The 27,215-nt window shown below is 40.7% G+C and overlaps 1 protein-coding gene across 8 annotated transcripts in view; it reads left to right on the forward strand.

Moving 5' to 3' along the window:
- The window catches only part of cnot1 (CCR4-NOT transcription complex, subunit 1), a 325,223-nt gene that overhangs the window by 190,039 nt on the left and 107,969 nt on the right, over positions 1 to 27,215 (forward strand). For all 8 annotated transcript variants that reach the window (XM_069900952.1, XM_069900955.1, XM_069900953.1 and 5 more), the window contains 6 exons: positions 6,855 to 6,933; positions 14,064 to 14,294; positions 15,446 to 15,586; positions 17,798 to 17,977; positions 22,013 to 22,129; positions 22,262 to 22,372. In XM_069900952.1, coding sequence (XP_069757053.1) covers positions 6,855 to 6,933; positions 14,064 to 14,294; positions 15,446 to 15,586; positions 17,798 to 17,977; positions 22,013 to 22,129; positions 22,262 to 22,372 — 859 coding nt within the window. The remainder of the gene's footprint in view (positions 1 to 6,854; positions 6,934 to 14,063; positions 14,295 to 15,445; positions 15,587 to 17,797; positions 17,978 to 22,012; positions 22,130 to 22,261; positions 22,373 to 27,215) is intronic.

A 27,215-nucleotide genomic window follows, 5' to 3' on the forward strand; every position in this document is an offset into this window, starting at 1 on the left:
ATGCAAAATACCCATTTAGTTCCTCTCCCATCTCCTTGTCTACCATTATTATTATTCCAGCTTTATTTTCTCGTGGTCCAATGTCCACCTTCATCTCTCTTTTGCTATTTATATACTTAACCTTTTTGAATCCTTTAATATTATTTGCTTGCCTACTTTCATACTTCATCTTTTCCTTCCTGATGAGTTTTTTAGTTATCTTCTGCAATTTTTAAAAAAAACTTCCCAATCCTCTTATCTTACCACTAATTTTTGTCTCATTGTATGTCCTCATGCTTTTGTTTTGACTTCACTTGTCAGCTACAGTTGTGACAGTTTTCCATTTGAATATTTCTTCTTTTTGTTATGTATTTGTTCTGCATCTTCCCCATTTCTTGTAAAACTCCATCCATTGCTGCTCTGCTGTCTTCCCTACCAGTGCTCCCTTCCAATCTACTTTGGCCAGTTCCTCTCTCATGCCACTGTAATTCCCTTTACTCTTTTAAGACATACAGTAACAAGCCCTTTCGGTCCACGAGCCTTGCCGCCCAATTACACCCAATTAACCTCCAACCCCTGTACATTTTGAAGGGTGGAAGGAAACCCATGCAGACACAGGGACAGCGTAAAAACTCATTACAGACAGCAGTGGTGCTAACCGCGATACGAACCATACTACCCTTTACCCTAAGCTCTCTGATCACCTCTGGTGCATTACACAATACCCAAACCAGTACAGCTGATCTGTTAGTGGGCTCATCAACAAGCCACTCATTGGTATTCTACAAATTCTGTCTTTTGAGATCCAGTCCCAACCTGGTTTTACCAATCTGCTTGCATATTAAAATCCCCATGACTGACATAACATTGCCCTTCTGACACACCTTTTCTGTTTGCTATGTAATTTGTTTTCCACATCCCAGCTACTCTTTGGATGCTTGTATAGAAACTGCTAAGCATGACCTTTTACCCCTGCCATTTCTTAATTCAACCTACAATTACTCTTCTGATCCTTTCACCTCTTTCTAATAATGATATTGTTCCTTACCACCAGAGTATACCATTCCTTCTGCTTGCCTGTCTATCCTTTCAATACACTGTGTATCCTTGGACTTTGAGCTCCCAATGACATCCATCTTTTGGCCACAACATCATACCTGCCAATCTGTAGCAGTACTATAAGGTCATCCACTTAATTTCTTTTGCTCTGTGCATTTAAATATAAAACCTTTAGCCCTGTATTTGTTACTTTGTTTAAACTGTGTCCCTGTTGCATTGCAACTCATCTCCATGGCCTATGCCTTTCCTTCCACACAAACTCTCTACCAGTTATCCCCACTTGTGTGCCAACAGCCTCTTCCATCCCTCATCCATCTGCGAATCCAGTCAAAACCACCCACCTCTCAAATGCATTAGTAAACCTCCCTGTCAGGTTATTGGTTCCCTTCCAGTTCAGGTGCAACTCATCCCACTTGTACATCTCACCCATTACCCAGAAAAGGTTCCAATGATCGAAGAACTTGAAACCCTGGCCCCTGCACCATCTTAATCCTGCACTGACTTTCCCTACCTTGTGGCACCAGAAATAATCCAGAGGCTCTGCCCGTCAGTCTCTTTCCTGACTCCCTAAACTTACTTTGCTGAACTTCTACCCCATTCCTCCCCATGTCATTGGTACCAATATGTACCACAACCTCTGGCTGGTCACCCTTCCCTTAAAGAAATTCTGCAATCGCTCAGTGGCATCCTGGACCCAATCACATGGGAGGCAACACAGTATCCTGGACTCTTACAGCTGCATAACCTTCTATCTGTTGCACTAACCATCGAATCCCCTAGGACTATCACACAACCCGACTTAACCCTTCTGAGGCTCATTACTCACCACAGTGCTATTGGTCTGGCTCCTGCTCTGCATTCCTCTCAGCAGTATCCAAAGCGGTATAATTGTTGCTGAGGCGATTGGCCACGGGGGTTCCCTCCACTACCTGCCTGTTCATTCTCTCACTTGACAGTCAGCTAACTATAAGACCAAGGACCAGAAATAGGCTATTGACCCCATTGAGTCTACCCTGCCATTTAATCATAAGCTGATCCATTTTCCCACTCATCCCCTCTGCCTGGTCTTCTCCCCATAACCTTTGTTACCCTGGCTAATCAAGAATCTTCAATCTCTGCTTTAAATACACCCAATGACATTCCCTCCACAATGGCCTGTCTCAACAAATTCCACATACTTACCACCCTCTTGCGAAAGAAATTTCTTCACATCTCTATTGTAAGCGGATGCCTTTCAATCCTGTTGTTGTGCCCCCTTGTCCTAGATTCTCCCATCATGGAACTTCCTACATCTACTCTGTCCACTCCTTTGAACATTCAAACTGCTTCAATGAGCTTGTCTTCATTCTCCTAAATTCCAGCGAGTACAGGCCAAGAGTTGTCAAATTTCCTCATTTCTTTCATTCCCAGAATTATCCTTGTGAACCTCCTCTGAACCTCAGCATCAACACATCCTTTCTTAATTTCTTAAATGAAGACCCAAAACTGCTCACAATATATCAAGTCTCACCAGTGCCTTATAAAGCCTCAACATCACATTCTTGTTCTTGTATTCTATTCCTCTTGAAATGAATGCCAGCATTGCATTTGCCACTGACTCAGCATGCAAGTTTACCTTCAGGCTATCCTGCAGGGGGACTCCTGCATCTGGGTATTTTCAAAATTTTCCCCATTTTGAAAATAATCTGCATGACTGTACACTTTTTTACATTATATTTCATTTACCACTTCTCTACCCATTCTCCTAATCTAATTCCTTCTCAAGCTCTCTGTTCTCAATAGTACCTGATCTTTCACCTACCATGATATCATCTACACATTTGTCCACAAAGCCATTCATTCCATAATCCAATCATTAAAAAGAAGCAACCCCAACACCCTTATCGAACACCACAAGCAGCCAATCAGAATATGATTCCTGTATTCCGACATTGCACCCTGCCAATCAACCAATGCTTTACCTATGCTAGTATTATTTTCTGTTGTACCATGGGCACTTAAGTTGCGTCATGTGCAATACTTTGACAAGGCCTTCTAAAAATCCAAATGCACAACATCCTCTATATCTCCCTTATCAAGCCAGCTTGTCACTTCTCGAGAAAGAATTCCAATAAGTTTGTCAAGCAAGATTTTCTCTTGAGGAAAACATGCTGGCTTTGGTCTATCTTGTCATGTGCCTCCAAGTACTCTGTTACCTCATCCTTGACATTCCACTCCCAATATCTTCCCAACAATTGACGACAGACTCACTGGTTTATAATTTCCTTTCTGATGCTTCCCTCCCTTGAATAGTGGGATGACATGCAGTTCATCTTTCTTTCCTCTGGGTCTATACAACAATCTATTTATTCCTGAAAGATCATTATCAATGCCTCTACAATCTCTACTGCTACTTCCTTCAAAACCTTCCTCCTGCCTCATTCGTGTGATTGTGTTCCTGTAACTCCTGTCTATCACCTGCACCCCCCCCCCCCCCCACCCCAGGCCCCGGATGATCCTTAATTCATCCAACTCCAGCTTCAATTCTCTAACATGGCTTCTCAGTAGCTGCAGTCGGGTGCACTTCTCACAGATGAAGTCATCAGGGATGCTGTTGGTTTTCCTGACTATCCACATTTAGCAAGAGGAGCATTTCCTTGCTATGGCTGCCATTCCCAATGTCTATGAATATAAATAGAAAAATCTGTCCTTACCTGTGCTTCCTTGTTGAATTCTTTTATTCCTCAACAGATTGTCCTCGCCTTACATAACTCCTACACCAGCCTCTGCTTACCAAGACCTCTCGAGCCAAAGCCTCTAAGTGTCACTCCTGCACTGGACCAGCCATGCAATGGGTGTTCCACTTGGGCTCCCCTTCCTTTTTTGGCTGCAGATAATTAACTGGTGGAAAACTTTAAACAAGCACCTACCTTTCCCAGTGCTTTTTAAAACTTTCCTCCTCATTCACAGTCCCACTCTCTGTCTCTGAGAATTAAATAACAACCTACCTTTTCTGGTGCTACTTGAACTCTCCTCCTCATTCATAGTCCCGCTCTCATATTCTCCGACAACATTGCCCCTGCCCAGTATCCACTTATCGTTCAGTTTATAGGAGGGCATCTTCAACATCTGGACATGTCTGAAGTCTCAAAATATTGGTGTAATTCTCAAATTCTCAACCTTTTTTACGTCATTTTTTTGACACCTATCATAGCATATCAGGAAATAAAAGTATCTGGAGGATGACTTGTGTTTTATAAAGGTTTACTGTGGTTTAATGGCTCTGCTATTAAAGCCCCATAATATTCTCATAATCTTCTTAATCCAAATTATGTTCTAATAACCCAGGTGAGAGAAACATGATAAGCTGCCAACGCTGTGATTGTAATAAAAACACCAAAATACTAAAGGAACTCAGCTCGTCCATTCATTATCTATAGGAGATAATGCTGACGTTTCTGGCCTGGGCCCTTCTTCAAGAAGAAAAAAAATCAGAGAAGGCAGAAGTAGGATATATCAGAATTCAAACAATGGGGGAGGAATCCAGACCAACAAAGTGTTAATTGGATAAGGGACTTGGTAGAATTTGTCATGTCTGTACAAAAGGAGACAGGGAATGGAGAGATGACAGGGGAAACAAGGGGGATTTAACAAAAGCCAGAGAAGTCGATATGAATGCTATCCAGTGAAAGGATGCCTACTCGGAAGATAAGGCATTGTTCCTCCAATTTACTGGTGGTCTCAATCTGGCACTACACAAGACCATTGACAGACATGTCAGCAAGGCAATTGGATGGAGAATTGAAATGGGTGGCCACTAGGAGATTCACGCTATTGCGGCAGACAGAGTTGAAGTGCTCAAAAAAAGCGATCTCCCAGTTTGTGTCCAGTCTCTCTGATGTACAGGTGACCTCAGGGGATGCACCAAATGCAGTAGATGTCCCCTGAATGGTGCTGAAGGAGGAGGTGTGGGTGCAAATGGAGCAGGGGTCACTGGGACTTACCCCAGTGACCACAGGAAAAGCAACAATGACAGGGTTCCTTGGTCTCACCTATCACCCACCAGTCTCTGCATCTAGCACATCTTCTCTGTCATTTCCGCCATCTACAACATGGTTTCACCACAAGACACATATTCCCCTCTTCACCTTCCGCAGGGGCCACTCCCTCACGTGACTCCCTTGTTCACTCCTCCCTCCCCATAATCGGCCCCTTAGGACCTACCCCTATGACTGCAGGAAATCACTTGCGCCCACATTTCCTCCCTCAGCACCATCTGGGGCTCCAAACAGTCCTTTCAAGTATGGGTGGCACAGTTAGTGTAGATGGCACAGGTCGACAGCATCGAGTCCACGCTGCTGAAGATCCAGCTGCGCTGGGTGGGTCACGTCTCCAGAATGGAGGACCATCGCCTTCCCAAGATCGTGTTATATGGCGAGCTCTCCACTGGCCACCGTGACAGAGGTGCACCAAAGAAAAGGTACAAGGACTGCCTAAAGAAATCTCTTGGTGCCTGCCACATTGACCACCGCCAGTGGGCTGATATCGCCTCAAACCGTGCGTCTTGGCGCCTCACAGTTCGGCGGGCAGCAACCTTCTTTGAAGAAGACCGCAGAGCCCACCTCACTGACAAAAGGCAAAGGAGGAAAAACCCAACACCCAACCCCAACCAACCAATTTTCCCCTGCAACCGCTGCAACCGTGTCTGCCTGTCCCGCATCGGACTTGTCAGCCACAAACGAGCCTGCAGCTGACGTGGACATTTACCCCCTCCATAAATCTTCGTCCAGTGACCAGAACCAGAGTTTAAATCCTGCACTGTCTATAAGGAGTTTGTACCTTCTCCTAAATCTGCGTGGGTTTCCTCCATGTACTTCAATTTCCTCCTACCATTCAAATTATGTAGGTCAATTGGGTATATTTGGGTGGCACAGGCTCATAGGCTAAAAGGGTCTGTATTTATTTGTACTCTTTGTTTAAATTTAATTTTTAAAATTATTTCTTCTCGCAAGCCTCTACTACTTGGGCAAAACTAAATTTACAGCTCCTCATCCTTGTCCCACTGGCCAAAGAGGGCAGTTTTTCTTTGTTTCTCTGTAAAATATTATCTTGACCCTGTAAGAAATCACCTGTCCACATCCTTTGCTCCAAATACAAAGCCAGCTTCTCATCCTAACCCTGATGATAAATTTCTTTGGCATTCTTTCGAAGGTCTTGGATCCTTTTTAAAATTCAATCATATTAGGGCTTTCAGCTTCAGTCTGGTCAGTCATTAAATCAAAGCATAGTTTTAAATTACGAACTTAGTGTCTCTCCTTTTGAAATCCAAGATTCCATTTGCTCACTTTTCAACATGTCCTGCCACCTTCAAAGATCTTTGCGTGAGACAGGCATGTTCAATTACTACCCACTTCAAAAATGCAGTATTGTGTATATCCCTACTGTCAGAATGCATGATTTCACAATTCTCAATAATGTTCCATCTGCCACATGTATGCCCAGAACAGTCATTTCTGCTTTTCAAATCTATCTTTGAAAGTTCAATTGCAATTAAATTTTAAGAAATATATATCATTGTAAGTGAATCGCTTGGTATGCTGAAACTGGGAACAATTTGTATGAAGTAGATGATATTTATAAATCGTATTCATTTTTGAAGAGACGATGAGCAATATGTCTGGATGCTGTCCTTTTCTGTTAAAACTTTTAAGTTACTTGAATTCATGATTGATTTGTAGTTTGATGTGTAATAAATACAAAATTAGCTTTCTATGTGTATAATGAATGCCTATCTAAACACTTCACCACATTAATCTAACAGTGACCTCTGATTGTAGATTGAAGGACTATCCCCAGTATTGTCAACATTTAGCTTCTATTGGCCACTTTTTACAGTTTCCTCATCACTTACAGGAGGTAAGTGGTACTCTAATAATGTCATGAGTATTTGTGTAACTAAATAATTGTTTAAGCCTTACACTTTTTTAGCCTCACTAGCTACCTTTGTGGCTGTGGCCACATTTGTGCAACTGTGATTTGTAGCTTTTAATGTGTTGTTTCTACATGACTGGAATCTGATTTTGATAAGTTTAGAAAGACTTAAATGTTTACTTTGTCTTACACTCAGATCCTTTGGAGGTAATGATCATAATTCAGTTAGATTTAACCTAGTTGGATGAGGACAAATTTTGAGTGCATAAAAGCACTCAATTGATGCTTCCACCAACTTTAACATGATCCCACCACTTGCCCCTTCTGCATCAATTTGCTCTTTTACATAGGGATCATTCTCTCCCCACTCATCCTTCTAGACAGACCCTAAGACACTTCCTACTGAAACCACAGAAGATGAAATACTTATCTCTACATCAACTCCCTACATCTACAACCTGGACCATAAGCAGACAGTACTACCGAACCAAACTACAGCCAACACATTACCCATGAAACCGGAGGAGCCTGGCTGTACTTCTACTCCTGCAAACAAGCAGAGACTGGGGACTACAACACCAGTGGCGAAGATGATGAAAGTATGGTCGAGGGAGGCAGAACTGCTTTGAATCGGTGGGCTGGGCCATATTCAAGAACGTCTTCAAACTTGAATAAATATGCCATGGCTGTCACTGATTACTAAGTGGCAGTTTGTTTGTCCACGTATACATACCATGAGTACCCCAACCAAAAGCTGTGGATGAATCAAAAGATGAGCAATCTGCTGAAGATGAAATCCATGGGATTGAAGTCTGGTCTCGTTTAAGATAGATCTATACAGAAATTCCACAAGCAACCCACAGAAGGGCATCTCTGCAGCAAAGAGGAACTTCTGAGGGAACTAGAGAGAGCCAGATATGGCAGGGATTGCAGGCCATATATGCTACAAGCGAAAGCCAAACACCAAAAATGACTATGATGCTCTCGTAAACCTCTACAGGTGTACAATGGAGAGAATTCTGGCTGGTTGCATCACTGCTTGATATGGAGATGCCAACTCTCAGGACAAGAATAAACTCCACAGATACCAGACTTCTCTCCATCGAGGACATCTATGTGAGATGGTGTCTTAAAAAAAACAGCCTCTATCCTCAAAGACACACACCACCCAGGCCATGCTCTCTTCACTCTGCTACTATTGGGCAAAAGGTGCAGGAGCCTAAAGACAAGCACACAACAGCACAAGGACAGCTTCTGCCCCGCTGCCATCTGAACCAAAGACTTTGCTTTACTTTGCGTGCACTATTATTTTTATTTTTTATAGTAAAGTTGTAAGATGGTTTTATGAATGTCTGCACTATAATGCTGCTGCAAAACATTGAATTTCAAGATTTGCTCATGACACTAGGTTCTGATTCTTTATACAATCCACTACCCTGGTGTTGTCGGCGAACTTGTAGTTGGTGTTATTGTTGTACTGAACTACATAATCGTAGGTGTAAAGTGAGTTGAGCAGGAGGCTAAGAACAGAGCCTGTAGTGCTCCAGTACTGATAAATATTGTGGGGATGTTCTTACCAGTTCTTATTGATTATTGTCGAAAGGTGAGGAAATCCATGATCTAATTGCAGTCACAGGTCTTGGAGTTTGCTGATCAGTTTTGAGCAGATGATAGTGTTAAATGCTGAACTGGAGTCGATAAAAAGCATCCTGATGACTGCATCTTTACTGTCCCAAGTATTCTATCGCCCAGTAGGACTCCCATCCATTGTCATTAAATGCTTAGAGAAGTTGCTCATGACCAGAATGAACTTGTATCCAAGTACAGATCTGGACCCACTGCAACTTACAATCACTCCCCAGCAAGTGCAATCTCACTGGCTCTCTGCTCAGCTCTAAACCACCTAGACAACAGCAAAATATTCATCAGACTACTCTTAATCGACTACTACAGCTCAGCTTTCAACACCATTATACTCTCAGTGCTGGTCAACAAGGGCCTATGCAAACCCTTCTGTAACTGGATCCATAAGCTTTCTAATCGGAAGACTAGTCAGTACGAATCGGAAACAACCTCTTCTCACGGACAGTCAACACAGGCTCACCTCAAGTACGCGTACTTCACCCATTGCTCTTCTTCTACACCCATGATTGTGTGGATAGGCAAAATTCAAATGCCATCCATAAATTTGCCCATGACATTACGGTCGTCAGCAGAATCAATGACAGCATTAAGGTAGTCTTCAGCAGCATGGATTCGATGCTTGCAGACTCTGCCAGCTCGAGTACTTCGATGTTGGTGATGAAGTCATTCCAATGCATGTTGAGGATGGAGCGGAGACAGCACTGATGGAAGCGTTCTCGGAGCCGTAGGTGATGCCAGTAGAGGACCCATGATTCGGAGCCGAACAGGAGCGTGGGTTTGACAACGGCTCTGTACACGCTGATCTTTGTGTGTTTCTTCAGGTGATTGTTTTTCCAGACTCTTTTGTATAGTCTTCCAAAGGCGCTATTTGCCTTGGCGAGTCTGTTGTCTATCTCTTTGTCGATCCTTGCATCGGATGAAATGGTGCAGCCGAGGTAGGTAAACTGGTTGACCATTTTGAGTTCTGTCTGCCTGATGGAGATGTGGGGGGGCTGGGGAACTGGCTGATGGAGGACCTCAGTTTACTTCAGGCTGACTTCCAGGCCAAACATTTTGGCAGTTTGCGCTGGGTGGGTCACGTCTCCCAAGATCGCCTTCCAAAGATCGTGTTATATGACGAGCTCTCCACTGGCCAGAGACAGAGGTGCACCAAAGAAGAGGTACAAGGACTGCTTAAAGAAATCTCTTGGTGCCTACCACATTGACCACCGCCAGTGGGCTGATATCGCCTCCAACCGTGCATCTTGGCGCCTCACAGTTCAGCGGGCTGCAACCTCCTTTGAAGAAGACCGCAGTGCCCACCTCACTGACAAAAGATAAAGGAGGAACAGCATTATCTCGGCTGCTCGGCTCTAGGCTTCATCATACAAGTGCCTATCACCCACAGTCCAACAGGATGATTGAACAATTCCATCATCACCTTAAATGGCCTGTTTGGATAGTCTCAATTGGGCAGATGAATTACTATGATTGTTGCTTGGCAAAAGAGGATCTTCACACTTCGTCTGAATGAAGATCTTGTATACACGCACCTTTGGTGGTCCTAGGGGAATTCCTTCCACATGGATCCAGTAAAGATGAAGATCCCAAAGATATGCTGAGCAAACTAAGGGATAGTGTAGGCAAATTGTCCCCTGTACCACCACCATCACATGGCAGACGTGTTTCTTTTATACCACAAGACTTGAAGGACTGTTGATACATGTTCGTACATAGAGGAACACATGAACAGCCCTTGCAGGCACCAGACAAGGGACCATACAAGGTGATAAGATGGACGAGGTCAATCTTCATATTGGACATTGCCGGGCAGCCTCTGTCATTCACAATTGACAGGCTCAAACCTGCCCACGTTGACAAAACTGCCCCTATTCAACAGGGGTTGTCCTCCCAAAAAACTACTAGGCGATAGTGCTGGTTCTGGTGGGGTTGGGGGGTGGTGGTGGTGCTGTGTCGCGGCACTAAAGATATACTACAATTCCCAGAAGTCTGGTGAACAGGCACAGGACATGATATGGCCCTCCTGGTTCAATGTTTTAAAAGAATAAGTGTGTGACTCAAGGAAATGAGTTTGGATTTACCTGCAACTGTGTGTCGTTATTTCGTGTTCATCAGCCACCACTGCATTTTCAGTGACGACAATAGCAGGAAAATTTGTTGTAGTTGGCTTTTTTCAAGGGTCGACTTATCCACCGAATTGGCATCATGCAGTTTTTTTTAGTTGAATTTAAGGTCTCATTTTTGTATCTGGCGTATAAGTCAAGCCACCCCCCCCCCCCCCCCCCCCCACATTTTTGAGTCATTTTTTTTTAGGGTTTCAGGACTCGACTTGTACGCCAAAATATACGATAGATGAACCAAGGAATCGATTTGTATCGGCACGTGATAAAAGATAGACGGATATGGTGAAAAGGGCAAATTGTGTACTTTAACAACTGGGTCATTGAATTTCAGAGGAAGAAATTATAACATAAAAATAAAATAACAATTTACAGTACGGAAACAGGCCATTAGGCCCTTCTAGTCTGCGCCGAAACAAACACCCCTCTCTAGTCCCACCTCCCTGCACAATGCCCATAACCCTCCATCTTCTTCTCATCCATATACCTGTCCAACCTTTTCTTAAATAATACAATTGACTCCGCCGCCACTATTTCTCCCGGAAGCTTATTCCACACGTCTACCACTCTCTGAGTAAAGAAGTTCCCCCTCATATTACCTCTAAACCTCTGCCCCTTAATTCTTAACTCATGTCCTCTTGTTTTAATCTTTCCTCCTCTTAACGGGAATAGTCTATCCACATCCACTCTGTCTATCCCTTTCATAATCTTAAATACTTCTATCAAATCCCCTCTCAACCTTCTACGCTCCAAAGAATAAAGACCTAACCTGTCCAATCTCTCCCTATACTCTAGATGCTTAAACCCAGGCAACATTCTGGTAAACCTTCTCTGCACTCTCTCCACTCTGTTTATATCCTTCCTATAATTAGGCGACCAGAACTGCACACAGAACTCCAAATTAGGCCGCACCAACGTCTTATACAATCTCAACATCACCTCCCAACTCCTATATTCCATGCAATGATTGATAAAGGCCAGCATACTAAAAACCTTCTTCACCACCCTATTCACGTGAGTTTCTACCTTCAGGGAACAATGTACCGTTACTCCTAAATCTTTCTGCTCTTCTGTATTCCTCAATGCTCTCCCATTTACCACATATGTCCTATTCTGATTCTTCTTACCAAAATGAAGCACCTCACACTTATCAGCATTAAATTCCATCTGCCATTTTTCAGCCCACTTTTCTAAGCAGCCCAAATGCCTCTGCAATCCTTGAAAACCTTCTTCATTATCCACTATTCCACCTATCTTAGTATCGTCTGCATATTTACTAATCCAATTCACCACCCCATCATCTAGATCATTAATGTATATAACGAACAACAATGGGCCCAATACAGATCCTTGAGGCACACCACTGGTCACCGGCCTCCAACCTGACAGACAATTATCCACTACCACTCTCTGGCCTCTCCCTTTCAGCCAATGTTCAATCCATTTGACTATCTCAAAATTTATACCTAAAGACTGCACCTTCTTAACTAACCTTCCATGTGGTACCTTATCGAAGTCCATATTGTCCATATAGACAACATCCACTGCGCTACCCTCATCCACATTCCTCTTCAAAAAATTCAATCAGATTGGTCAAACATGACCTTCCTCCCACAAATCCATGTTGAGTGCTCCTGATCAGACCCTGTCTACCCAGATGTTTATAAGTACTATCTCTAAGAATTTTCTCCATTAATTTACCTACCACAGACGTCAAACTTACAGGCCGATAGTTGCCAGGCTTCCTCCTTGAACCCTTTTTAAATAACGGAACCACATGCGCAATGCGCCAATCCTCTGGCACTATCCCCATATCTAATGACATTTGGAAAATTACCGCCAGAGCCTCTGCTATTTCCTCCTTCACTTCTCTCAATGTCCTGGGGAAGATCCCGTCTGGTCCCGGAGACTTATCCACCTTTATATTCTTCAAAAGCCCTAAAACTACATCTTTTGTAATCTCTATATTCCCTATATTTACCCAGTTTGCTTTTTTTTATCTCACATCTCCCAATATCCTTCTCCTTAGTGAATACCGAAGAAAAGAAACTGTTCAATATCTCCCCCATTTCTCTAGGCTCCACACACAGTTTTCCCCTCTGATTCTCTAAGCGACCAATTATATCTAAGCAAAACAAAGTAAAATGTACAGTGATGATACTGTGAATGGTTCTTGTCACAAGATTACAGGATTCATGTGAGGAGGTGCAAGGGAAATTTGCAAGAGCCTGTCCATGACAGGTGCATTTTAATTAGGATTAAAGTTTGGATAGAGTGAGTTGATTTCCTTTGAACCTGAAGCGATTAAGGGGAAATTTAATTCAAATATATAAATCTGAGGTGCCTAGATTGGGTAAAATCAAATGATCTATATCCTAAGCAGAGGGATCAGCAGCAGTGGGAGCACAATTTTTATTTAATGTCGAGGCATTCAGAAGAGTGGAAGAATTGAACAGGTTTCCCTGGTAGGGACTGGGATCCTTTGCACATTTTAAAAATTATTTAACTGAGCATTTAGTAGCATTGTAAGCTGCAGCATTTTGGTCATGGACTGAGAAATAAAATTTGTTGCTAACTCTTTTTCAGCTGGTATGAATATTGTAGCACTGCTATCCACTTCCTGTATTTTACATTTGGAGCCATTTTTCTGTTTATGGTTTTTTTCAGAGTTTAGCATCATACTTGCACAAATTCATTCCAAATCTTCACCTCAAATTGTTGATGTGAACATGTGTTTTTGGCGTATAACTATCTCGTCATTAATTGCCACAGAGCATAGGATGGTGAATTGTGTGGGATCTTGTTTATTCACAAGAACAGCACAATTCTAGGGTGATTTTTTTGCTCTATGTTAACTTTTCCCTTATTGTCCAAAAATATAAACTATTTACTGGAGGCTAGAACATATCATTCATGTTGCCAGTGGCACTCGGACATATTCCAGTTTGTGTGCTCAGAATGGGTGGATCAGGGATCAGTCATTAGAACGGAGCTTTAGCTCATCGTTCTTCTCCTTTGTCCACAATCCCTTTCTCTGCCCACTCCCCCTCACCCACTGACTGAGAGGGATGCCAACCATTATCCACCCAACCTCAAAAATCTGATTCCCAAATTGAAATGAACTAATTCCATGGCCAGCAATCAAAAGCTCAGAATAAACTAATTTACCGATGATGTCATCCAAGAAGTTTAGTAAACTTTGCAGTTCAGTTGAAGCAGGGAGCTGCAGTCCCCAATTTTAAGTAGGCTAGATATATTTTTAGGATTACATGAAAATGTATGATGGTAGTTTTACAGTGGGTGATGAATATTGTCATGGATTGTTTTAATTGTATATCCTATTTCTTCTAGTACATTGAGTATGGCCAGCAGTCCCGAGACCCTCCCGTGAAAATGCAGGGTAGCATTACAACCCCTGGCAGTATTGCTTTGGCTCAGGCTCAGGCTCAAGCACAGGCTCAGAATAAGACCCCTATGGCCAGACAGGTCAGCGCCATAGTAACCACTTCCACGACCACCACAGTCACCAAAGCAACTACAGTGACCAGGCCGACTGGAGTGAGCTTTAAGAAAGATGTACCGGTGAGTATGGTTTTTTTTACCCTGTAAACACAGATTTTATTGTTTCGGAATAATGGACTGAACTTCCTGTGAAATGGCAGCTGTTCCATGTCAAATTCCTCATATTTTTCAGTTTAAATGCCATCAAGTTTAAGATTCCCAGGCCTTCTTTCAACTAGTTTCAGTATTGGTTGCCCATCTCCACTCCTTCATTGGCCTTTCAGTGGTCCAGTGACAGAACAGGAATTTGCTTCTGTTTTTCATTTTTTTTGCTTACTAAATCTTTGCTCGCTATCATTCCACTGGAGGACAATGAATCCAATCATTTGAAAGGAGAAGAGAGGAGTTTTTCGATGTAATTTATCATCTTTGTCATTTTTCTTCATTCAATTTTCAGAGTCTCTGTTCTTGACAAGTATGATAACTGACGATGATGTGCGGTGGCATTTGCTCTCTTTGTATTGGTCTACTTCATGTGCTCTTAGTCCCATTTCACCCCCAGCTCTGCTCATGATGGCATTGGAAAATGCTGCCATGTAGGGCCTCAGCCTGTGGATCATGATGCATTTCTCAGTGAGAAGTGTCCTGATCTTGCATTTGTAAAGGCTGCTCAGTAACTTCAAAGCTCAATGTCCTGTTTAAATCGACTATAGTTTTTAATACCGAACACAAGCTTTTGAGCTTTTACTTTAAAGCTTTTCAAAGATTTATATCTCCACCTAATGGTTCCTTTATAATACTGCTTCAACAGTCTTACCATGCTGTTTCTAGAAATAACAATGCTGATGTTTTAAGCAAATTGTCCAAATGTATGGTCCATTGTTGAAATTGTACAACATTTAAATGCCATGGAACCAAATACTCAGTTTGTGCAGCCTGATGGCATATTTGTATGTTTGCACTTAAGATCATTTAAAATCCTTCATATGCCTAGATATTGGAAAGCTTGAAAAAAACTCTTATTGCTGTTTAGTCACTCATATTCATGTATCTAAATGTACTTACTAACATTAAACTCTGAAGAAAAAAATTCCAAATATAGGTAATGAATGTTCCTTTGAACCTGAAACATTTGGCAAGAGAGTTGCTTTTCCAAATGAAGATTTTACATTGAACAAGGTTTTAATGCAATTCCATTGACAAAATGTATGTTACACAACTCTTTTATTTAGCCCTCCATTAATACAACAAACATAGAAACATTGTTGGTGGCCACAGACCAGGCAGAGAGGATAGTGGAACCACCTGAGAATATTCAAGAAAAAGTAGCATTCATCTTCAACAACCTTTCGCAGTCCAACATGACACAAAAGGTGGGTATTCTAAGATTGATATGGGGAGTTTGACAATCGTAAAATTTTCTTATTAATGAATTCTTTTTCAATCTTTTTTATTGGTTTTTATAATACAAAATAAGGGAACAAAAACTGAAAATACAGAATCATATAAGATAACAGTATAAACTCATCCCCCCTCCACTGCACTGGATGAAAACAGAGAAGATATCACATATATACATACACGCATATGCACACACCCACTTAACCTACTGTATTAAAAAGAAGAAAACTAACCAAAAAAAAAGCATCTGAGCAGTTTATCCTGAGGGTTACATATATTTTGTAGCTTTTGATTCATACCGTGAAAGAGTACATCTAATCATATTAAAAACATTTACATTAAATGAAAATAAGACATAAAAGATCGCCATGCATCTTCCAATCTCACCAATTAATCAAATCACAACATTTATTTTTTTCTAAACTTAAACATAATATGAAAGAACCATTGAAACACTGTTGGAGGTCTAGAATCTGAATAAGATGGCTCTTCTAGCCAACAATGTAAAGAAAGCCACAATGCATTTTGCAGGTACAGAAAAACTCCCTATGTCTGCTTCAGTTAACTCCAAAAAGAACAGTTATTGGATTGGATCACAGCTCCATCTAAAATACAGTTGAAAAGATGATAAAAATGTCTTTCCAATAGATTTCTAAGATGGAGAAGACCAACACGTGGGTCAATTCACATTTGCATTAGTCACAAATAGCATTAATATTAGAAGAGAGGTAAGTCAGCTTATCTTTGGACATGTGAACCTAATACACCATTTGAATTGGATTAATGAATGTTGGGCACATAATGAAGATTTTCAAAGGACCGGTGTTCTTGAAATTGATCTCTTGTTTTCTTAAGGAAATGCATTGACTTCAAATCCTAGTGAAACCATTAGTTCATATGCCTTCAGTATTTCGCAGTGTTCCATTTAAATCAGGTGAACGTAAAAGACTTGCCATCTTAGTGCTACTGGAGCCTATCGCTCAGTGGCATTAGAACTGAAGTACTTTTAAGCATGAACTAGAAATTGTCAGCAGTGAATGTGCATGATGGTAGTAAAAATAAACAGTTAAATCTGGTGAAAACCAGAAGATGAAATTCATAAACCCATAAATTAAACTAACTCAATTTGTTTTTTTTAAATTACTTATTGAATTTGCACTAAGCATTTAGCAGCAAAATATTTTGGTATCTCAGTGAAGTGTTCAAATCTTCCTGATATTGAATTCTCATTTGGATGCTCTTTGTGGGTAGTATTTCTATTATAGAAAATGGTACAAAGGACAATTTTGTAAGCTTGGTCCTTTTTTTAGTAGGACAGCTTTCCTTGCTGTTTTTTCCTAGTATTCCCATTGTTTCATCTGAGATATACTGAGTTTTTGTGCTATTTTCAATTATTTTTTTATCTTCTATTTCCTTGGAGAAGGGAAAGAAAAACAGGTTAGCTGTCTAAAGAATAAGCAAATGACTGCTCTTGAACCTCAGAAGATGGTAGATGCTTCATAACTCCAAATTTTTTGTTCTTGCTAGAGTTAATAATTAAAATTGTATTTTATTGAGCTATTTCAAGTGCATCACATACAAGCAGACAATTTTATGGTTCAGTAACTGTCATACAAGGAAGAATTATGGACCTATTTGGAGAATAATTGATTAGTTGATTTAGATTTGCAGATAACTTTTAATACCTTTGAATCAAATTTCACTGCACTGAAGTTGATTTCCTGCAGCAAGCCCTTAATTAATTGCTGGCCACTTGTCTCTGGTTCCTCTGAACCCCTAAGCCATGAGCTTACAGTTTCTACAGGCAGGTGTTCTCTGAAATGTTGATATTCCCAGCAAAGCTGATGGTTAGCGGGAGAATGCTCTGTTTCTCACTGGGCTTGAATGAAACTTTTACTGTGAGGAGGGATTTCTAGTTATCAGTTAGTTACTTGTTTAGATGACATTTTGTTAAATTTTTGTTCAAAACAATAGCTAACTTTGCTACTATAAAATGGCAGTGCTTCTTGCATATAGTCAATGTTTTATTGAAGTGCTTTTAGCACACTTTTTAAATACAAGGTGGGTGTCACCAGTCAGGTATTATTTATTGTTTTTTTCTAATTGCTACAATATTCTTAAACTTGTGATTGTATCTTTGTAACTAATGTATGAATGAAGTGTTGCTTTTTGTGATGTTACAGGTGGAAGAGCTAAAGGAGACCGTGAAGGATGAGTTTATGCCCTGGGTATCTCAATATTTGGTTATGAAGCGGGTTAGCATTGAGCCAAATTTTCACAGTCTTTACTCGAACTTTATGGACACATTAAAAAACCCTGAGTTTAACAAAATGGTGCTCACTGAGACATACAGAAACATCAAGGTAAGATTTGGAGCAGTGTGAGATGGTGGCATTTTTTTTGTATATTACTCACATAAAGCAGACAATCAAAAGCAAAGTGCAAATATACATAATATTTTCTCCCATATAACCCACCCCCCTCTAAACTACCCCAAAGAGAAAAAAAAAGAGAGATTAACTCACATACCAGTCATCCAATTCGCCATGGTTGGTGCAACACCAACAGCAGGAGAGGGAAAAAAACTTCTAAGAACTAACAAAAAAGGGATAATTATTACATAAATTATACATTATCTTTTCCAACGGAATACAAGACCTCATTTCCATATGCCACCATTGAATGCTTAAATCAGTCTAATTTTTCCAAGTAATAGCCAAACATTTTCTTGCCACAGCTAATGCCAATCTCAAAAATGCAATTTGAAACTTATCTAATTAATTCCAGACTCAATTTTTTAATAAAAATACCAAAGGGCCAAGCAAAATTTTGAATTTAAATAAACCTCTAAGAATTCCATAATTCTATTCCAATAAGGTTTCACTGTCTCACACAACCAAATAGAATGTAAAAAAGAACCACCTTGTTTGTGGCATCTAAAACATAAATCAGAAGAAATAAACTTATATTTCTTTAACTTCTCAGGAGTTAAATAGAGCTGATGTATAAAATTAGAATAAACAATGTATATCTTACATTCAATAATTTAGTCAAAGTATCTTCACATATTGTCATCCAATCGTCCTGAGAAATGAACAGATCTTTTTTTCACCTAAGCCTAGATTTACAGATGTCTGCCTTATGCATTTTATGTTGTAATAAACCATACATCTCAGATATAAATCCCTTTTTACCTCCTTCAATAAGTAAACTTTCAATTCTGGATCTAGGCAACCTTAACATATGTCCAAAATTATCTGAAAATAAAGCTCGAACCTGATAATAAGTAAACAATATATTCGAAAGAATTCTATATTTTTCCTTCATTCACTGAAATGAAATAAAATACCCAGCTTCATAACAGTCCTCTACCAACTTTGTACTTTTTTGTTTGCATATTTTCAAAAGCTGATTATTGACTGAAAAAGAAAAAAAGTTTCTGATTCAAAGGAGTTTTAGCCGAAATTTTACCTTCAGACCCTATAATATTATTCTTCTTACTCCATAACTCCATTAAATGCTTCAACACTGGTAAATTGTAACCCTGTTGAAGCTGAGAATTTCATTTATAAATAAAATGATCCATTCTTTGTTCACTAATCTGAGAAAATTCAATCTTAGCTCCAAACCAAAGGTATGTCCACTTCAAACATTCTATTAATGAATTTTAATTGTGCCGATTCATAATAATGCTGAAAATGAAGAAGTTACAATCCTCCTAAAGCATATTTCCAAGTCAATTTTTGCAATGACACTCTTGCCATTTTACCTTTCCATAAAAAAGTCCTCACCAAAGCACTTAAGTCTTTAAAAAATTTGGGGGGGATTCGACATGTAATAGACTGAAAAAGATATTGTATATGGGGATAGATATTCATTTTCACACAATTTACTCACCCTATCAAGGTTATTGGTAAATCTTTCCACCGATTTAAATCATATATAGAATTCAATAAAGAATTCAATTCCTATAAAATGATTATAATTATCATCTATTATAATTTCCAAATGCTTAATTCGATCAGACCACCTAAATTTTGCAATATGCTTAGAATATGAATAATTTGCAGTCGCGAAAGGCATTATTTCACTCTTATCCCAATTAACCTGACAATTCACCATACTTTTTCAGTCTCACATGTAGACTCCTCAACGATTGCATAGGCTGCGTTAGATATATCAAAACATCATCTGCAAATAAATTTATTATCTGCATTAACCTTGATACCCTTAATATTACCGTCTTATCTAATCATTTGAGCCAAAGGTTCAATAACTAATTCAAATAGAGCTGCCAACAAAGGACAACCCTGTTGAGTCGATCTAGATAATAAAAACAAAGAAGATACCTGTCCATTTGTCACCACCCTAGCCAATAACTAATTCAAATAGAGCTGCCAACAAAGGACAACCCTGTTGAGTCGATCTAGATAATAAAAACAAAGAAGATACCTGTCCATTTGTCACCACCCTAGCCAATGGATTTTTATATGAATCCTTCACCTAGCCAATAAAAAGTTGCCCTAATTTAAACTTCTCCAACACTTTAAACAAAAAACTGCATTCCACTCTGTCAAAGGCCTTCTCACCATCTAAAGCAACTATCATGGGTTGGCCGGATTGCCCCCGAGGAAATGGTGGCATTGTTATGAGATTTTTTTAAAACCTGTGCCTGTTAAAGTTGTACAGACTCCCCTTTTTCCACCCCTCTTAAGTTCTTGCATGCTTTGAGAAGAACACGTTTTGCCAAGCTTCAGTTCCCAGGCAGATTGTTGCCTTCTACTTTCTAATTGGCTTGGCTTGTTGAACCCAGGGCAGTGAATAGCAGCAACCCTCATCTCAGAACACAATTGAACCCAGGCTAGTGAATAGCACAACGCTTGCCACACAGCATACAACTGCAAAGTCCAGTCTTGTTCTTCGATATTTTTATTTTTTGTGGGGTGCTTTCTACCCAGGGTAGGCAAAAGTGGAAAAATCTTTGTTTTATTTCCCATTTGTACCAATAAAGTTAATTAGAATGCAAGCTTCTTCCCCATAATTTTTTTTATCTTTGAGACATAATTGTAACTCATGTTCAGCCTAAAATTCTGGCAGCTCTCCAGAAATTCCTTTCACAGAAAGCCTCAGCAAACTATGGACTCACCACATTTGCAGAATTTTATTTTCCAGGGATATTATTGGGAATATAGATCCTGGCACAGTAAAATTGCTCTATTTCTATCTTAATGCAACTCAGGATTAAAACTATGTCCTGTTTATTTGTATGCCTCATGCATTTACCCACCCAGTTGAAAGATTTGCATCATTAATTTGAGGGACTTTTTCAAGAATTAATTGGATTGGTTTTTCTTTAACCAATAATTCTGTACCAACTCTTATGTATTCAAGAAGTAAAAATCACAAAAATCTGTAGACACCATGGTTGAAGTAAAAAAAAACCACATAAACTGCTGCAGAAACTCAGCATGTCAAACCGTGTCCTTTATGTAGCAAAAGTAGAAATACATAACCAACATTTCATGCCTGAGCCCCTCATCAAGGTATGGGAGAATGCTGGCGAGCATCCTAATAAAAAGGTGGTGAGGGGGGTGGCAAAGGCAGGAGATGATAGGTGGATGAGGGGAGAATTGGAAGGACAGAAAATGGGGAATGGAAAGAAAAGGCAAAGGTTTAACAGAAAGTGGAGAAATCATTGTTCATGCCATTTCGCTGGAGAGTGCCCAGATGGAAGACAAGGTGCTGTTTCTCCAATCTGCAGGTGATCAGGGTGGGGTAGTACATAAGGCCATGGACCAATGCGAGGTTGGGAGTGTGACTCAGAATTGAAATGTTTGGCTACTGTGAGATTGCGGACGGAGAGGAGGTGCTGAGCGAAGCGATCTCCCAGTCTGCGATCGGTCTCTCTGATGTAGAGAATGCCACAAAGGGAGCACTGGATGCAGTAAATGTGTCCTGTGGATATGCAAGTAGGGAAGATACCTGGGATACTGTGGGGTGGGGGGGGGGGTGGTGGGAATAGGTGGGGAGGGATGAGTATTCTTGCGTATTCAACATGTCCTCATTGGACAATAATATGCAAGTTGCAAGGAGAAAGAAACCGGATAAGTATACTTACCAAAATGATTTGAAGCCGAGAGGTAGCTTCATAAATTACTTACTAAGCTTTTTAAACCAACTGGATAGCTGTTGGTCATTATAATGTAACATTCTGCAGAGCAATTTCTCTGGTGTTTTCCATCTGATCTACATTATGAATTTTTAGAAGCCATTTGAAAAATTGAAAGTATTAAATAAATTTTAACAATGAGTAATAAATTAAGTTTTATTAATTTGGGTGTTAAGCATCAGTTATGTAGTTGCAGCCCTGTTTCAGCACTTTCTCATGGCATTTCTAGGTCTTGCTGACATCAGACAAGGCTGCTGCAAACTTTTCAGACAGATCCCTGTTGAAGAACCTTGGACATTGGTTGGGCATGATCACCTTAGCTAAAAATAAACCCATCTTGCACATTGTAAGTTCCTCTTCTGTTGTGCTTAAGTTTATTTTGCTGTTGAACTGCTCTTGTTTGTAACTGAATTGTTGGTTACTTGATTACATTGATGTCTTTTAACAAACTCACGTTTTATTAAAACATTCTATATAGGATCTGGATGTGAAATCATTATTGCTGGAGGCTTACACGAAAGGTCAGCAAGAGATGCTCTACGTTGTCCCTTTTGTTGCCAAAGTTTTAGAATCCAGCGTTAGGAGTATGGTAAGTTGAGACATTTTTATTACAGCCAGATAATCCAAGAGGTGACTTCAGTAACAAGAGTGAAACTGCTTTGAGACTGATTTGATAAAATTACAGTGCAATTTTGCTGTATTGAGGTTATAATAAATATGACAATACTTAAGTTCTTGTTTGTGTTGGCCCTTTGTGAACTGGTAACAACACATTTTTTTAATTGTAGCAAACTAGGGCCTTCTCTTTCAAACATCTCTTAATAGCAGATATTCCCTACTGGCAACAAAATTGTTGGGAGCTGAAGTATGACCAGAAGCTGGATGTGATGGATTCTGCATTTTCTTTCTGTCATGATGTGTTTTGAATGTAGAATTCATCTTGTCTGATATGAGATGGTTGCAAAATCCACCAGATACTCAATTAATGTTGGTACCATGCAAGGGCTGTGCTTGGCTCTAGACCCTTCAGTGTCTCTTGTCCAAAAAGGACGCAAAAGAAAAACCTGCAGGATCATAAATGTAATTTCCTGACCACAATGAGTTAAGTCACTGGCTCTAATAAATGAGCTAACTATAGCAGGTCCAGGGGGAGCTCTATCAAATAATGTCTTCAGACTTTAATATTGGTTTTATTTAAGAAAAATGTTAACACTATTCTGGGCTTAAGCAAGGAAGTGCATTGTTTTTCTCTCCTCTTTGCATCAATAATGGGGAGGCTCTGGTACACTTTGTGATGATGTGGGAGTTCATCTGACCAGGACAGTCTGTGTAGGATGAGTCCATAAAATGAAAATCCCAAAGCTAAATCTGTACTTTAAATTTAGGCCGTTTTTAATATTAGCTATTTTTGTCAAATTAATGATGTACAAGTTTTTCCTGGATTGAATTTTTTTAATTTTTTTTATTTTTCACACTATGAACCATACTGACCAAAATACACACAAATATTTCCCTCTTGAATATACACAGTGTCATTTTCTCCCCTTTTCCCCCTCCCTCCCTTCCCTCCCTCCTTCACCCCCCCTCCCCACCCACTCAACGTTCAACATACATGATACATTAAACCCATTAAACAATGTCACCACACAATGAAAATAAATAAGAAATTTGTGTCATCTACTTTTACATACTGGGTCAGTTCATTTCGTCGTCTTCTCCTGTCATTTTAGGTGGTGGAGGTCCGTGGTAGGACATCTCTGTTGTGTTCCATGTATGGTTCCCAAATTTGTTTGAATACTGTGATGTTATTTCTTAAATTATATGTTATTTTTTCCAAAGGAATACATTTATTCATTTCTATGTACCATTGCTGTATTCTCAGGCTATCTTCTAATTTCCAGGTTGACATAATACATTTTTTTGCTACAGCTAAGGCTATCATAATAAATCTTTTTTGTGCTCCATCCAAATCGAGTCCAAGTTCTTTACTTCTTGTATTACTTAGAAGAAAGATCTCTAGATTTTTTGGAATGTTGCTTTTTGTGATTTTATTTAATATCTGATTTAGATCTTCCCAAAACTTTTCCACTTTCTCACATGCCCAAATTGCATGTACTGTTGTTCCCGTTTCCTTCTTACAGCGAAAACATCTGATACTGTTGGGTCCCATTTATTTAACTTTTGGGGCGTGGTGCATAACCTGTGTAACCAATTATATTGTATCATGCGTAACCTTGTGTTTATTGTATTTCTCATAGTTCCGGAGCATAGCTTTTCCCATGTTTCATTCTTTATCTTTATGTTTAGATATTGTTCTCAGTTTTGTTTGGGTTTACAGCTTGTTTCCTCCTTCTCTTTCTCTTGCAGTTTGATGTACATGTTTGTTACAAATCTTTTAATTATCTTTGTGTCTGTATCTCTACTTAACATAGATTATAAAATAATAGCTAAACTATTAGAAACATAGAAACAGATGATAGGAGCAGGAATAGGTCATTCGGCCCTTCGAGCCTGCTATGCCATTCAATGAGATCATGGCTGATCTTAAAGTTCAGTACCCCGTCCCTGCCTTCTCTCCATAACCCCTAATTCCCTGATACTGAAGAAATATATCTAATTCCCTCTTAAATATATTCAATGAGGTTCCCACCCTGGATGAGACATATAAGGCAATCGAACAACTGAAAAGTGGCAAAGCAGCAGGTATGGATGGAATCCCCCCAGAAGTCTGGAAGGCTGGCGGCAAAACTCTGCATGCCAAACTGCATGAGTTTTTCAAGCTTTGTTGGGACCAAGGTAAACTGCCTCAGGATCTTCGTGATGCCACCATCATCACCCTGTACAAAAACAAAGGCGAGAAATCAAACTGCTCAAACTACAGGGGAATCACGTTGCTCTCCATTGCAGGCAAAATCTTCGCTAGGATTCTACTAAATAGAATAATACCTAGTGTCGCCGAGAATATTCTCCCAGAATCACAGTGCGGCTTTCGCGCAAACAGAGGAACCACTGACATGGTCTTTGCCCTCAGACAGCTCCAAGAAAAGTGCAGAGAACAAAACAAAGGACTCTACATCACCTTTGTTGACCTCACCAAAGCCTTCGACACCGTGAGCAGGAAAGGGCTTTGGCAAATACTAGAGCGCATCGGATGTCCCCCAAAGTTCCTCAACATGATTATCCAACTGCACGAAAACCAACAAGGTCGGGTCAGATACAGCAATGAGCTCTCTGAACCCTTCTCCATTAACAATGGCGTGAAGCAAGGCTGTGTTCTCGCACCAACCCTCTTTTCAATCTTCTTCAGCATAATGCTGAACCAAGCCATGAAAGACCCCAACAATGAAGACGCTGTTTACATCCGGTACCGCACGGATGGCAGTCTCTTCAATCTGAGGCGCCTGCAAGCTCACACCAAGACACAAGAGAAACTTGTCCGTGAACTACTCTTTGCAGAGGTTGCCGCTTTAGTTGCCCATTCAGAGCCAGCTCTTCAGCGCTTGACGTCCTGCTTTGCGGAAACTGCCAAAATGTTTGGCCTGGAAGTCAGCCTGAAGAAAACTGAGGTCCTCCATCAGCCAGCTCTCCACCATGACTACCAGCCCCCCCACATCTCCATCGGGCACACAAAACTCAAAACGGTCAACCAGTTTACCTATCTCAGCTGCACCATTTCATCAGATGCAAGGATCGACAATGAGATAGACAACAGACTCGCCAAGGCAAATAGCGCCTTTGGAAGACTACACAAAAGAGTCTGGAAAAACAACCAACTGAAAAACCTCACAAAGATAAGCGTATACAGAGCCGTTGTCATACCCACACTCCTGTTCGGCTACGAATCATGGGTCCTCTACCGGCACCACCTACGGCTCCTAGAACGCTTCCACCAGCGTTGTCTCCGCTCCATCCTCAACATCCATTGGAGCGCTTACACCCCTAACGTCGAAGTACTCGAGATGGCAGAGGTCGACAGCATCGAGTCCACGCTGCTGAAGATCCAGCTGCGCTGGATGGGTCACGTCTCCAGAATGGAGGACCATCGCCTTCCCAAGATCGTGTTATATGGCGAGCTCTCCACTGGCCACCGTGACAGAGGTGCACCAAAGAAAAGGTACAAGGACTGCCTAAAGAAATCTCTTGGTGCCTGCCATATTGACCACCGCCAGTGGGCTGATAACGCCTCAAACCGTGCATCTTGGCGCCTCACAGTTTGGCGGGCAGTAACCTCCTTTGAAGAAGACCGCAGAGCCCACCTCACTGACAAAAGGCAAAGGAGGAAACACCCAACACCCAACCCCAACCAACCAATTTTCCCTTGCAACCGCTGCAATCGTGTCTGCCTGTCCCGCATCGGACTTGTCAGCCACAAACGAGCCTGCAGCTGACGTGGACTTTTTACCCCCTCCATAAATCTTCGTCCGCGAAGCCAAGCCAAAGAAGAAGAATATTCAATGAACCTGGCTCTACTGTCTGTGGCAATGAATTCCACAGAGTCACCACCCTCTGGGTAAAGAAATTCCTCCTCATCTCAGTTCTAAATGGTTTGCCTATTATCCTCGAACCATGGCCCCGGGTTCTGGACTCCCCCACTATTGGAAACATCCATTCTGTCCAGTCCTGCCAGAATTTTATATGTCTTTATGAGATCTCCTCTTGATCTTCTAAACTCCAGCGAGTACAATCCCAAATTGTGCAATCTTTCCTCATATGTTATTCCTGCCACTCCAGGTATCAGCCTGGTGAATTGCCTTTGCACTCCCTCCATTGCAAGAACATCCTTCCTCAGATAAGGCGACCAAAACTGCACACAATACTCCAGGTGTGGTCTCACCAAGTCTCTGTACAGCTGCAGTAAGGTATCCTTATTCCTATACTCAAACCCTCTTGATATGAAGGCCAACATACCATTTGCCTTTTTAACCGCCTGCTGTACCTGCATGCTCGCCTTCAGTGACTGGTGCACAAGAACCCCTAGGTCTCTCTGCACTTCCCCATCTCCCAATGTATTGCCATTCAAATAGTAATCTCCAGTTTGTATTACCAAAGTGGATAACCCACATTTATCCACATTGTAGTGCATTTGCCATGTATCTGTCCAGTCCCCCAATTTATCCAAATCATACTTGAGCTTCCTGACCCCGTCTTCAGTGCACACAACCCCTTCTAGTTTAGTGTCGTCTTCAAATTTGGAGATATTACATCCAATCTCCTCATCTAAATCATTAATGTAAATTGTGAACAGCTGGAGTCCCTGTACAGATCCCTGTGGCACAGATTGGCCGACTGTGTACCAAAAATCGTAAAACTAGATCAAACTGGATTTATTAAGAAAAGACGAACAACGGACAATATCTAAGTTCATTAACTTAATCTATGCAGTACAAGGAAACAAGACAACAACAGTGGCGGTTGCCTTAGATGCAGAGAAA

Source organism: Narcine bancroftii, chromosome 10 (assembly GCF_036971445.1).
Source record: "Narcine bancroftii isolate sNarBan1 chromosome 10, sNarBan1.hap1, whole genome shotgun sequence".
Lineage (NCBI taxonomy): Eukaryota > Metazoa > Chordata > Chondrichthyes > Torpediniformes > Narcinidae > Narcine > Narcine bancroftii.